The 15,040-nt window shown below is 42.5% G+C and overlaps 1 protein-coding gene across 4 annotated transcripts in view; it reads left to right on the forward strand.

The window, feature by feature from the left end:
• Window positions 1–7,079: 7,079 nt before the first annotated feature.
• The window catches only part of RAD18 (RAD18 E3 ubiquitin protein ligase), a 181,043-nt gene continuing 173,082 nt past the window's right edge, over window positions 7,080–15,040 (forward strand). For 3 of the 4 annotated variants that reach the window (XM_075183735.1, XM_075183736.1, XM_075183737.1), the window contains exons 1-2: window positions 7,080–7,185; window positions 13,698–13,779. In XM_075183735.1, the coding sequence (XP_075039836.1) occupies window positions 7,147–7,185; window positions 13,698–13,779 (121 nt within the window). In that variant the 5' untranslated portion in view covers window positions 7,080–7,146. The remainder of the gene's footprint in view (window positions 7,186–13,697; window positions 13,780–15,040) is intronic. The other variant, XM_075183738.1, reaches the window with a different exon arrangement.

A 15,040-nucleotide genomic window follows, 5' to 3' on the forward strand; every position in this document is an offset into this window, starting at 1 on the left:
AAAATCCTTTCGTGGTTCCATGCCTCTCGTTTTTCTGGACACGCCGGTGAACATAAGACCTTTGAGATTCTCTCTCGTAGTTACTGGTGGCCTTCAATGAGGAGAGACGTCAAAGAGTTTATTGCTTCCTGTGATTTATGTTCTCAGTTCAAATCCTCCCGCAGAACTCCAGCAGGGTTGCTGCGACCACTACCCATTCCGTCCAAGCCTTGGACCCATATTAGTATGGATTTCGTTACTGATTTGCCACCAAGTAAGAATCACAATACTATTTGGGTAGTGGTAGACAGATTTTCGAAGATGGCTCATTTCGTCCCTCTGTCCGGTTTACCTTCCTCGTCTACTCTGGCTGAACATTTCATTAGAGAAATCTTCCGCATCCATGGATGTCCGTCTGAGATTGTGTCAGATAGAGGAGTACAATTCGTTTCCAGATTCTGGCGGGCCCTTTGTAAAACCTTGGGCATACGATTAGCACTCTCATCGTCTTACCATCCGCAATCTAACGGACAAACGGAACGAGTCAATCAAGATCTTGAGACTTTTATTAGGATGTTCTCTTCAGCCAACCAAGACAACTGGGTAGAATTGCTCCCTTGGGCTGAATTCGCCCATAACAACATGTACCATGAGTCATCATCCAAAACTCCATTCTTTGTGGTCTACGGTCACCATCCGTCTTTTCCGGAATTTCCTGCCCTCCCGCCCACCCAAGTTCCTGCTGTGGAGACTGCTTGTCAGACCTTCAAAAATATCTGGTCTCAGGTCAAAACCTGTTTAAAGAAGACATCTAACAAATATAAGTCTTTCGCAGATAAGAAGAGGCGGGCTATTCCACCACTAAAAATTGGAGATCGTGTCTGGTTATCTACCAAAAATATTCGTTTGAAGGTTCCATCTATGAAATTCGCCCCTCGTTTTATTGGTCCATATAGGATCATTCAAGTTATCAATCCAGTATGTGTTAAACTTCTTCTTCCTAAGAATCTTCGGATTTCCAATGCCTTCCATGTGTCCTTGCTCAAACCTCTCATCATTAACCGTTTCTCGACTCCTTCCTCAGCACCGCAGCCAGTTCAAGTTCATCAGGAGGAGGATTTCGAGATTACTGAGGTATTGGATGCAAAAATTTCGCGAGGAGTCCTCCGTTTCCTCGTTCATTGGAAGGGCTTTGGTCCTGAAGAGCGTTCATGGATCAAAGCTGAAGATCTTAATGCTCCTGCCCTTCTGAAGAAGTTTTATTCCAAAAATCCGGACAAGCCCGGTTCCAGGCGTTCTGTGCCCACCTTTAAAAGGGGGGGTACTGTCACTCACCGGACTGTGAGTGCTTCTTCCCGGACATTTAGGAACCGTGGCCGTCCACCATCCTGAGGGTCTGCGCATGCGCAGCCCTTTTCTATACTTCAGTGTATACTCCTTTAACTTAATTGGCAGATCAGGCAACCTCCCTATATTAAGCACCTGTGGTCACTACCACGTTGCCTGATCTTGGAGTCTCATTCCCCATGAGTCTCTGAAGGTGTTCCTGTGTTTCCTTGTTTATTCAGCCCTGCTGATTCCTGTGGTTTCCAAACCACTTCTACCTCTGTGGTTTCCAAACCACTTCTGCTACTGTGGTTCCCATACCACTTCTACCATCTACTGTATCATCGTGACTGTGAGCTGATTCCTATCCGCTGCCTCCGTGCACTACAGTCTTCTAATCACTTCAACTCTACCATGTATCATTGGGACTGTTAGCTGATGCCTATCCGCTGCCTCCGTGCATTACAGGCTTCAACCACATCCACTCACCTGTTCATGATTGTGACTGCCAGCTGATTCCTATCCGCTGCCTCCGTGCACTACAGTCTTCAACCTGCAACCCGTCTGTGTTTCATCGTGACTGTTTAGCTGATTCCTATCCGCTGCCTCTGTGCGCTTCAGTCTTCAGTCCTTGTCTACTCTACCGTGTTTCCTTGAGTCTGCTGCCACTATTGCTACCCGCTACTCTCCGTGATCATCTGTTCCAGTTCAACTCTGTTTCGGTGTCCCATCGTTACTGCACCTGCTGGTTGCTATTGGTTACCTCCGTGTTCCCGCAGAGACCCGCTGCTGTTACTTCTCAGCGCTACTCATCCATCTACTGCTGATCCGCTCTCCACGCCTTCCTGTGTTCCCTGCTGGTCTACCTACCTGTGCGCTGCACCTGCTAGACCCCTGCTTCACCCATCCAGGGACTTGTATCCTGCTGGCCTCCTGCCCTTCAGGTATCTCTGCACTCCTGTCTGACTGCCTTCTCCTGAACCACGGTATGCATACTTCCCATTGACTGTGCTGTGTATTGCATACCTTGCTGGACTGTGTTGGTTCTCCTCTGGAGTGTACTATCCGCTGAGTCTATTGCCATCATTGACTGTGTTGGTTCTCCTCTGGAGTGTACTATCTGCTGACTCTACTGCCATCATTGACTGTGTTATCTCATGCCGGATTACTTCAAGAGACTTTCTATATTGGCAGTGTTGTTCAGTCATTTATACATTTATATTGTGCATATTACTGTGGATCAAAGTCAAGGTGCCCGTGTATATATTGTGTTGCAGTCTCTCCCCGTGCACCTCCTCACATATATATTCAGTAGTACAACTTGCTAGTGGCAGACCACTGACTCCTGTTTACAGTTTCACCTGTTCCAGTATCCTCTCACATAGCAGTGGTACAACTTGCTAACGCAGACCACTGACTCCCCGGATACCTCCACTTGGATTCCATTCCTTCACTCAGACAGCGGTACAACTTGCTATCCGCAGACCGCTGACTCTCATCACCTCCTCGTTTCTGTTGGACATTCCTCCTCACTATAGCAGTGGTACAACTTGCTACCGCAGACCACTGACTACCTTCACGTGTCCTTTGTCCATACAGTTCCTCGTGTATTACTACCTCCATATTGCCAGTGCTGCTAGTCATAGACTTTCCTGAGCATCTCATCATCTGCTATTTCCTGTTCCGTGATCACCCTGCTACCAGAGTACCATATTACCACCTATACTGCTCTGGTAAGCCTATCACCTGGTGATCCCTGGGTAAAGACTCCTAGTGCCCGTGACACATGACCAGTCACAGCTCCAATTTTAACAGCTGGGAGGTTTGTTTTTACAATAATAGTTTTAAATGCAGTTCTTCTGTCATGGGCACCCCGCAGCCCAGGCCCACGCACAAAATATTGCAAGTATTTCTGATATATAATTATATGTGTGCTGCTTGATTTGATCACGAGTGGTCACAAATGTGTGTCATATAAAGTTTAATTAGCTAATTGATTGAAACTGCAGTGTATATAAAGGCTTCTATTAGCCTTCAATGACTATGTTCATTCCCTCTGATGAAGTTACGTTCCGTAATGAAACGCGTTAAGGGCATAGAGTCAACTATTTAGTTGGTCTCTTATTATATTTGGTACCGTATTGTGCTAGTTTTATTCATTTTCTACATGCTTCAAGTGCCGGCTATATTCCACTCATCATACGCAGGAGTTGACATCACCGGATCAATCTGAAAGTAAATAAGTGACTCCGTTGGAATCCTACGGTCTCTTCATACCCCTCTCTCCGCTTGGAGCTTTCTTCCACCACAGTTAGTGGTGGGTCAGGCGGCTACACACGCAGCTGTGAACCGCGGATTACACAAGGACCATCATCTGATGCAGTGCGTGAAGTTATTCGCGAGAGTATTCCGCTAAAGCCTAAAAGGCTACACTATTATTCACCCACGATTCCAGTCTGCATCATGAAGGAGTGGGACTCCAATCTATAACCATCGGACACACAGTGATCCTAAGGAGATGATTCTCTAATGGTATAAATTAACGGGTGTGTAGAATGACGCATCAAATTCCAGTCAGAGACAGTGAGTACTATAATATATCTTACTCATTTATGTGTCTTTCTCCATCTATGGGGTATGAAGTGGAAGACACTTTTCATGGTGAACTAATACTATAAAACCAACTGGAAGCGGAGGCTTCAGATTATCTTTACTCCGTACGGAGCTATACATATGGCTATATAGATATTATTATCCATCGGAAGAAATTTTTTATTATTATATGTGGACTAATAACTACGGCAATAATCAGCATTTTTTTCTGGGAGGAAGTTGCAGAACAATGCTCAATTCTTATATTTTTTGACCACAATATCGGCTACAAGGTACACAGCTGTTATACATATCGCTAATAGTAGCGGTGTGGTTCCAACAATTTAGACTCATGAGCACTATTACATATGTTTTTTAACAGCCAATGAATTGTTATATCATCCTATGTCACAGTGCACTGTGACGTAGATTCTGTATATCTTTCCTCCTATTATCACCATTTAAGCATCAATAGGTAATATATGTATGATTTTATTGTGATATTAAATACTATTTTATACATTTGACCACTCGTGATCTGCTATTTATGCTCTACTAGCCATACTGGGAGATAGTTAGATTTGAGCGCTGCATTCGTTTTTTGTAGCTATTTCAGATATATATCCTATGCAACATAAACGCCTGAGCAAAACAGGTGTGAATGAGATCACAAAAAGCCATTTATTAATGCAACTCTGAAAACACTGCTCTGTCAGTATACACATTCCAAATCCTGACCGTTATTAATGATTAAGCAGATTCTGCAAATTTTCATTTTCTTCTCCAATAAACTAATCTCCTGTCCAATAACTGATGGCTGATATGTCTTATTGCAGTGTGCTGTCAGTTTGCTTTCCAATAAGAAGAGTGATTTTCAATAACTTACCTGAACTGTCAGTCAACGAGACGGTGGCCTAATAAGTCAGCTTGCAATTAATGTGGCTGATCTATAGTGCGTCAGGGTGCACTGCAATCAGTAAGATTGCTATCAGTTCAGAAAACCTTTTAATGCTTTATAGATACATAGCTGCATTAAATGTGATTTCCAGTGACGATGATCATAACTCTTCTGGATAGTGACATCCGCACCATTTACACTCCTGTTCTGATTATCCATTGATTGCCATCATCCTTTATATAATAAGGGATATACTTTTATTGACCTCTGAGTCTCGTGGCAGTATCTAATTCAACATCTATCTCTCACTGTCTTATTCCTTTCTCAGTATTTTGGTTAATACTTGTTGGGTGAGGATATATGTCGTTTCATCCGAAATTAATTTCAATTATTTTAGCATGTATCTGGTTTTAGTATGAAGTTAGTTTGGATACGGGTGTGTTTGTGTAAAGTTAGTGTGGATCCAGCTATTTGTGTGGATCAAGTAATTCAATGATGCAATTCTTTACCCCAGGTTCCTTTGTCCCTGGATTGTCAATAAAAAATTTCTCAGCAACTTTACCGTCTATTCATTTTGAAATCAGCCCTGATGACTCTTGTAGACAAAAGCAACAATTAAAAATTGAAATGACATTAATCAGTCTATTATAATCATCATCATCATTTATTTATATAGCGCCACTAATTCCGCAGAGCTGTACAGAGAACGCACTCACATCAGTCCCTGCCCCATTGGAGCTTACAGTCTAAATTCCCTAACATACACACACACAGACAGACAGAGAGACTAGGGTCCATTTTGATACAAACTAATTAACCTACTAGTATGTTTTTGGATTGTGGGAGGAAACCGGAGCACCCGGAGGAAACCCACAAAAACACGAGGAGGACATACAAAATCCACACAGATGAGGCCATGGTCGGGAATCAAACTCATGACCCCAGTGCTGTGAGGCAGAAGTGCTAACCACTAAGCCACCGTGCTGCAACTGTGCAGGTCATAAGAAAGTTGAAAAAACTAATTAACTAACCAACACGCAATTACACGAAGGAAAATATGACCCCCACCAGAAATATTTTAATCTATTTGTTATTCTTTATTAATTCTCAATATTCCCCCAATAAACTATTTCCAAAGATACACTAATATCCATTGTGAAGTTTGGAGGTTCTACCGCTGCAACATAAACTGATATATCCACAATGTACGGAGAAAATATAAGAAATAATGAATGTGTACTTTACCAATGAGAAAAAGAATAAGATAGTAAGAACAATATATATTTAAAATGCAAGAGGTGTATAGGATTGAATATGCAACACATCTGGATACATAAATAAGATATATGGCAATCTTCCATTTCCTCGTCCAAGAGATAGCGTGTTTTAAAACATAAGGGATATATAAGACTGGGCGGATACACACTGTAAATTGACGGTTTCTTGGAAATGAGACATATCTTTATACAGTAAGAACTATAAAAATAATGGAGTAGAACTGTAATCCTCTTTCCTTTTCAATATTCTGGCTGTCACATAAGTGTTTATTTATTTTAAGTGAGCACAATATTTTTATTTTTTGTTATCTTTCACTTTTTTATATATTTACTATTGTTTTTAATATTTTGCCAAAAAGTTTCCTGGAATAGACATTTTAAACTGATGAATTCAAAGAGAATTTTTAATATAATTATGAATCAGTGGACAGGAGCGACTTTCTGTAATGTTTTGTGTCTCCAACTCTGGTCATTGTGAAATAATATCCACAAAAAGAAAAGAATTGTGTCTATGGCGGTGCACTACTAGGAATACTAATCTGGTCAAAACGTAACCTTTATTCAAAATGCACTAAAAATAGGAGTTTAAATGATAATTAAATTTATAAAATAAAATAAAAAAAGTTTTTTATTTGTGCGGTTGGTTAATATTGAAAAATATGTGAAATTAGGGACAGTTAAAAACTACTTACCAAGGGTCAGGGGGATCTGGTTCCATAAAATACAAATGCTGGGTGGCTGCAGGACATGCTGGGACTTGTAGTTCCCCAGCTGGGTGTTCCTGAGTCTGCTGCATGTGGACATACATGTATTTGAGGTGATGGTACACAGGAAGCATGTATGTATGTATGTATGTATGTATGTATGTATGTATGTATGTATGTATGTATGTATGTATGTATGTGTGTGTGTGTGTGTGTGTGTTCTGTCACATTCAGTCAGTGTCTCCCCTCTGAGACCTCCAACAACTACAACTCCCAGAACCCTCTGGGCGGATGGGCGGGGCTTATCCCCGGGAGATTGCAGCGCGGGAAATTCGGGGATTTGGCTGCGATTCTGCTGCGGGGACCGACCATGGATCCAGACAGAGCCCTCCGGGACCTGCGCCTCCAGGTGAGGCCCCCTCCCCATTACCCAGCGGTGTAAGAGACCCCAATATAGACACATGGGGGAGCTGCACGGGCAGGGAGGGGTGTAGCATGGGGTGCAATGTACAGGCAGTGTGCATAGTGTGTATATACTAATAGTGTGTATATACTAATAGTGTGTGCATGCTTATGATTGTGTATATAATATAGTATATATATATATATATATATATATATATATATATTTATATATTTAATATATAATATATACACACACACCATTGCCTGTACATTGCACAGGTAACTGGTGCTGCATATTGGTCTGTCTACACCACAGACTTAGTTTACCCCTTGTTAGTCTCACAATAAACAATGCACATATACACACACTGTATTATACACCAATCAGCTGCAACATTGAAACCACCTGCCTAATATTGTGTAACTTCTGTCGTGCCGCCAAAACAGCTCTGACCCGTCGAGGCGTGGACTCCACAAGACCTCTGAAGGTGACCTGTGTGGTATCTGGCACGAAGACGTTAGCAGCAGATCCTTTGGGTCATATTTAATTAGTTGCATAGTGCCTCTGGAACGGTCGCAAAGGTATTCTGCTGTGCTGTAATATCATGGATTTCTCTTCATTCCCCCCCATAGGCATACTTGTGTTGTTGTCAATCGAGAGATCCAAAGTGGTGGAAGGAGGGCAGGGCAAAGTGTGTAATTTTAGCCTCGCCACTAAACTGTCATTTTGTTGTGGCGGGGGGGGGGGCAGGGCCAAAATAGCACGATTCACCCTGAATCGTGTTATTTTGGTTCCCGATGGGCAGGATGCGGGAGACTTGCCTGGTCTCCCAGGAATCCAGGAGACTTACCCTGAATTCGGTGAGTTGGAAAGCATGCCCAAAGGGTGCGCGAAGAAATCTGCGATGTTGAAATAGCATAGTACCTGAAAATGGGTGCAGCCGCGTTATTCGCAGGAACATTGTGACTAATAGAATATGCCGTTATAAGGGGCCTCCATGGCTCGGACTTGTTGGATTGAGATCTGGGGAATTTGGAGGCCTAGTCAACAACCCAAACTCTTAATTTTTCCAAAACCATTCCTGAACAATTTTTGCAATGTGGCAGGGTGCATTATCCTGCTGAAAGAGGCCACTGTCATCAGGGAATACCGATGCCATGAAGGGGTACATGGTCTGTAACAATGTTTAGGTAGGTGTCAAAGTAACTTCCACATAAATGCCAGGACCCATGGTTTCCCAGCAAAACATTGCCCAGAGCATCACACTGCCTCAGCCAGCTGCCTTCTTCCCATAGTGTATCCTGGTACCATCTCTTCCCCAGGTAAACGATGCACACGCACCCAGCCGTCCACATGATGTAAAAGAAAACAGGATTTATTAGACCAGGCCACCTTCTTCTATTGCTTCATGGTCCGGTTCTGGTGCTCACATGCCCATTGTAGGCGCTTTTGGCAGTGAACGGGGTCAGAATGGGCACTCTCTCTGGTCAGCGGCTACGCAGCAAGCTGCGATGCACTATGTGTTCCAATGCCTTTATATAATAGCCATTAACTTTTTCAGCAGTTTGTGCTACAGTAGCTCTTCTGTGGGATTGGGCTAGACGGGCTAGCCTTCGCTCCCCACGTGCATCGTTGAGCCTTGGGCACCCATGGCTCTGATGCCGGTTCACCGGTCTTCCTTCCTTGGACCACTTTTGGTAGGTACTAACCACTGCTTACCGGGATCACCCCACAAGACCATACGTTTTGGAGATGCTCTGACCCAGTCGTCATCACAATTTGGCCCTTGTCAAAGTCACTCGGATCCATACACTTGCCCATTTTTTCCTGCTTCCAACACATCAACTTCAAGAACTGACTGTTCACTTGCTACCTAATATATTACACCCCATGACAGGTGCCGTTGTAATGAGATAATCCATGATATTCACATCACTTGTCAGTGGTGTTAATGTTGTTTCCGATCAGTGCAAGTGAAAGCTTAACAACCACCTGGTGTCCTGATCGATCTTGTTTGCTCTAAATATGTGAACAAAAGAACAACAAACAAACAAACAAGCATCCTTCCTATGTCTCCAGTGCCATTCAGATCAATATCCTATAGCTTTATACATCTAGTTAAACCTGTAAAACTAACATCATATTATTCAACTACTTCCCTCAGTAGCTGCCAGTGTTATTACAAGGATAGTAATTTTTTCTTGTATGGCTTTAAAGAAATTGAAGGAACTGGTTCATTAAGGGCTGTGGGTTGATATTCTACCAGTGTACAATATCAGAGTAATCTTTCATTTCGCACAGATCAATACACGCATCCTGTTCACTGATTATTTGCCGAGCTTATTTTTCCCTAAAGGTGAAGCTATATATATTTCTCAAATTAAATGGCGTCTTAATGCGTGAATTTTTTTCCACTGTAGGAAATTTAGTGATGGGGGGGACTTAAAATATTTCAGGACAAAGAAATATCGTAAATTAGTTAATTAAAACACTACAGTAAAGTTGTTGTTTAGTTGTCCTAAATTAGGTATCTGCATTTTGTTTTTGTTTTTCTTTTACTTCCGATGTGTCTCCTGAACTCTGTTCAAACAGAGCCTGGACACTGAGAAGTTCCGTGAATAAGTAGCTTTGTACCCCGTTTCTCTGCTGAAAACAAGGACTAGGGCTGCCAGGTCGGTCAGCCATTATAACCTGGAATCCTATGACAGACAAACTGCAATCATGGCTTGCAGGAATTTGCATTTAATTTCATATGTGCCTCTTTAAGTTGCTTATATGACCACTCTGGTAGTGCAAAGAGAGCATGATTAAGATGCTATGGGTCTCTAGGCAAGATACTGGATTGGGCCTCATCCCTCATGTAAAAAAAAAGAAATAACATACATAAAAACGGGTTAATCAGGGCTTAAGTTGCCTAGTGGATTATCAGGCTATGGTGCTAAATATGTTGGTTTAAGCACAGACATCAGGGGGAATTTATTTAGTAGCAATGTCCCATCCCATCACACAGGATTCATTCTAACTCTAATTGTAGTAATAAGGAATTCGGAGTACAAACTAAGACTAGTTACACACTGAAGAATTTTCTGACCGACGTGTTATCTTAAACCATTGAACCTATGACTGAAGGTCCGATCAGTCTGATGATTCATCCATACACACTGACGTGATTTACCTTCAGATCTGTGCTCTTCATCTGGTCCTCTAGTCTTCAGTGAATGACGGCACAATATTCATTCATTATTGTCACACTGATTAAAAAGCCTTGTTATAACTATCCATATGTCCTAACGAATTTCGTTCGCTTCTGTGACTCTCAAATAAAACATTCTGTCTCAGAATGAACAAATGAATTATTCCTTCTACAGCACTCTCTACATTTATTCATCGGGACATTCATCACTAGCATCGGCTGAAAAGAGCCCGACTCTGTAACCTCTATGGAGATCGTGAGCATGATGACTGCATACATACTACATGATCGGTCAGTGATTGGTCGGAAAATATTATACAGTACGACCAACCAAATGAAACGATGATCGGCACTTTGGGACAAATTTAGATCATTGTGTCACTAAACACACACTCATAATCTCTGACCAAACGGACGGATGGCGGCTGATTGGAGGTTTTTCGTGCAATCACGGGCCCATGTGTACTTGGCCTGACTGTCATGTGAATCTCCACAATGAAATGCAGGAAGTGCGCTGGAGCTTCAAGGCTGATTTTAAGTGTTCATTAGACCTCCCTATCCTGACATCTGCAGAGAAAGGGGGTGTTACTGTTAAAATACCTTAATATGGGTTAAGGGGGAGGTGGATAGTCCCCTGGTGTTGCCACTTATCTAAATCTGTCCATGTGGCTTCCATTGGAAAATAAGGAATAATTGCAGAGTCTTATTTACCACGGTAATGCAGGTCATGCTCCCAAATATTGTATCCATCAAGAGCACATTGTATCAGCAAGCTTAATACAGAGATATCAGTAACGCATTCACTTTAACATAATTAAATTCCATTTTTAAAAATTGGACTATTAAATTTCCTCCTGTTCTATGCAAAACTGAGGACACTTTGAAAACAGAGAGGGCTGTAGACATGTTAGTAGACAGGAGTTCAATTAGTTATCAAAACACAGACTAGTGAGGAGCATATGGTTTCTATATGAAGCATGCAATGCAGGAGAATAGCAAATGTGGAATTAATTTGAGATAGAATGCATAGGGTGGATTCAATTGGCCGCGGTACTGTAAAAAGTAACGTGGTCTGCGCACTATTACTGATATTATGGTAATAGTGCGAGTAATTACCGTTAATACGGTAATTTGAAATTTACCGTATTAACGGTAATACACTTACCGCGGTGTTCTGGGGGGAATTGAATTCCCCCCATAGTGTAATGTGAGACTGTGGTAAGGCTAGGTCTGCAGCACTAGAGCTTGCTGAGGGGGAGATAAATATACATAAATGCACAGATCAGCCACAACATTAAAATCGCTGGTAAGTGGAGTGAATGACATAGATTATCTTGTTACAATGGCACCTGTCAAGGGGTGGGATATATCAGGCAGCAAGTGAACAGTCAGTTCTTGAAGTTGATGTGTTGGCAGCAGGAGAAATGGGCAGTGTAAGGATCTGAGCATCTTTGATGTGATAGCTAGACTTCTTGTGGGGTGTTCCCAGTATGCAGTGGGTACCTACCAAAAGTGGTCCAAGGAAGGACAACCGGTGACAGGGGGTCATGGGCGCCCAAGGCTCGTTGATGCGCATGGGGAGCAAAGGCCATCTGGTCCAATCCTACAGAAGAGCTACTGTAGCACAAATTGCTAAAAAGTTAATGCTGGCTATGATAGAAAGGTGTCGGAACACACAGTACATCGCAGCTTGCTGTGTAGCCGCAGACAGATCAGAGCTCCCATGGGGACCCCTGTCCACCGCTGAAAGCACTTACAATGGGCACATTAGCGCCAGAATTGGACCATGGAGCAGCGGCAGAAGGTGGCTTGGTCTGATGAATCTCGTTTTCTTTTATCATGTGGACGGCCGGTTGTGTGCGAGTCATTTACATTGGGAAGAGATGACACCAGGATGCACTATGGGAATAAGGCAAGCCAGCGGAGGCCATGTGATGCTCTGGGCAATGTTCTGCTGAGAAACCTTGGGTCCTGGCATTCATGTGGATGTTACTTTGACACGTTCCACCTACCAAATCATTGTGCAGACCAAGTACACCCCGTCATGGCAGCGGTATTCCCTGATAGCAGTGGCCTCTTTCAGCAGGATAATGCGCCCTGCCACACTGTAAAACTTGTTCAGGAATGGTTTTTGGAATATGACAAAGAGTTCAGGGTGTTGACTTGGCCTCCAAGTTCCCCAGATCTCAATCTGACCGATTGTCTGTGGGATGTGCTGGAAAAAACGGTCTGAGCCATGGAGGCCTCCACCTCGCATCTTACAGGACTTATATGATCTGCTGCTAACGTCTTGGTGCCAGATACCACAGGACACCTTCAGAGGTCTTGTGGAGTCCATGCCTGGACGGGTGAGAGCTGTTTTAGTGGCACGAGGGGGACATATACAATATTAGGCAGGTGGTTGTAATGTTGTTACTGATCGGTATATTTTTAAATTTATTTATGGAACTGAACATAACTTTTTTGCACAAGGCAGCAGATTAAGATTATTTCAACAAGAGCGTACAGGCCTTCATCTTGTCCTGTGGAGAACACTCCAAACTACGGAACTGTATATCCACCTCTCTCAATGAATAGACCAGCCTCTTTAACGTGGAAAACATGGAATTTCTGCCCTATATCAATATTATGTGGGTTCCATTGGAACTTGTAAGGTCACTGTGTGGAGCAGTACTTATGGAGATGCAGCCTATCAAGATTGACCTGTAGGCTTGGCGGCAGTGGGGTATACCTGACTGGAGAGGGTGTCTGAGGATTGGATGTGAGAATCGAGGGATAGGCCTGCGTTCAGTCTTAGAAGGCCCAATTTGGCCAGGTGCGCCCATTGATGCTGTGGAGTACCCCGGGGACACGGATAGACTTTAATTGCCAGCATAGATTACTGGGTTAATTCTTTGGTACCAATGTGTGTTCAATATATCCGTTAATTGGTATGTCTCTCTTGCCATAATTAACTCGTCATTGTTATGACAATTTTGGTATAAGTTTCATGAAGGCAATATAAATAGGGAGCGCTATATGCAGATTATACATAATTGTCCATGCCCTTGTATAAACAAACTGAAAGTATATGAAGTATATGTTGGACAGTCTTCTAGCATTTCGTTGTAGTAGCTATTAGATTTGGCTCCATGATATTTTTGGAATCTCGAGGCAATAACTATTGTATATTAACTTATAGGGAAGAAGTGTCCAGTCTTTGTACGACTGCTACTTTGGTCTATAATTCAGGAATGTCTTTATAAAAAGGGACCACGGTTGTTTTGAGGTTCTATTGTCTTTCCAATTGTCTGATCTGTGGATGCTCTGATGTATCTTGCAGGATCTAGACGACTTGCTGCGTTGTGGGATATGCTTCGATTACTTCAACATCGCTATGATGATCCCGCAGTGCTCACATAACTGTAAGTATCCCAGAAGTGGGCCCTATTTGTCTGTCCAATAAGTCGCTGAGACGAGCAGAAACAGATTTATTGCTTTACACTTTCAGCCTCTGTCTCTGTTCTGCATTTTTTCTTGTCTTCCACTTTAAACGTTTTTTTAATTCCGCCTTCTGTATCTCATCAGTATGCAAAAATGCGCTTTGAAATTTATATTTTTGATGAAAAACTGATTTATTTGCGTCCTTCAAGTACTGTGATTATAAACCATCCGAGGACCGTAATTGCTCTCAGACAATTTCCACTTCAAGTTTGCCCTATATCATTTCACTGATAAGAAATGTATGGCCATTTATCTTGATGGGAATGCTCTTTCCGTACCATGCTTGTGTGATAGATAGGGATCTGTGCCAGCTCAGCCTGCGTTTAATGGACTTGTTTAGGTGCAATAAATTGTCTACTTAGTTGCTACTATTTCCAACATTCTCTTGCATTCCGATGGTCTTGTAACCCACAATCTTGGGGGAGAACTTAACCCAGCGAGTTTCTGATAACCAGAACACTTCGGTTCTTATTTCCAAGGTGCTCTCCCTCCTGGTTTGGACTATGTTGGATCAAGAAAAAAATAACACTATGTAGGAAAGCCCTTTGTGTAGGTCACGAGTGACCTCAGTGGTTTGCGCGTGTTACCCCCTTACTTGCATCTCCGATATATATTTTCATTACGTCTGAACCTGATCTCGATGACATCACCCATAATCCTTCACACTAGGACGCGTCTCCTAGCTGTGGGAGGGACCTTGACAACTCCTGAAGGATACCCGTGCAGGAGAGAAGGTCATTTGAAGCCAAATTGTAACATGTTTAATTTTTGTTTAAGGAAATGTTTTATTAAATGTTATTTTACACTACATGTCACTAAATAGTTTTTTCTCCATGATGATAAAGAACAGGGTTTTGGATGCAAGAAATAAAGTAATCTCTGCCCGTATGCAGACCAGATAGCTTACACGTTACTCATAGAAGTTTGTTTGTACCCAGTATGTAGATGAAACAACTAAGAAATCTGGTATGACAGATTGTAGAGTTGATGAAACGCGGTTTTGTGCAAGTCGGAGACCCTTGTTATCTGCAGACCACACCCAGCAGCCTGATCAATAGCCAGATATTTGTACTGCTCTGACAATGATTTGATCTCTGTATACACCTCCGTAAATATTCAATCACACCTCTCGGTTCTGCATGGGTAGCTTGATAAGCTACTTGCCGAGATTGCTGTTTGTGA

This window comes from Mixophyes fleayi, chromosome 8 (genome assembly GCF_038048845.1).
Source record: "Mixophyes fleayi isolate aMixFle1 chromosome 8, aMixFle1.hap1, whole genome shotgun sequence".
Classification (NCBI taxonomy): domain Eukaryota; kingdom Metazoa; phylum Chordata; class Amphibia; order Anura; family Limnodynastidae; genus Mixophyes; species Mixophyes fleayi.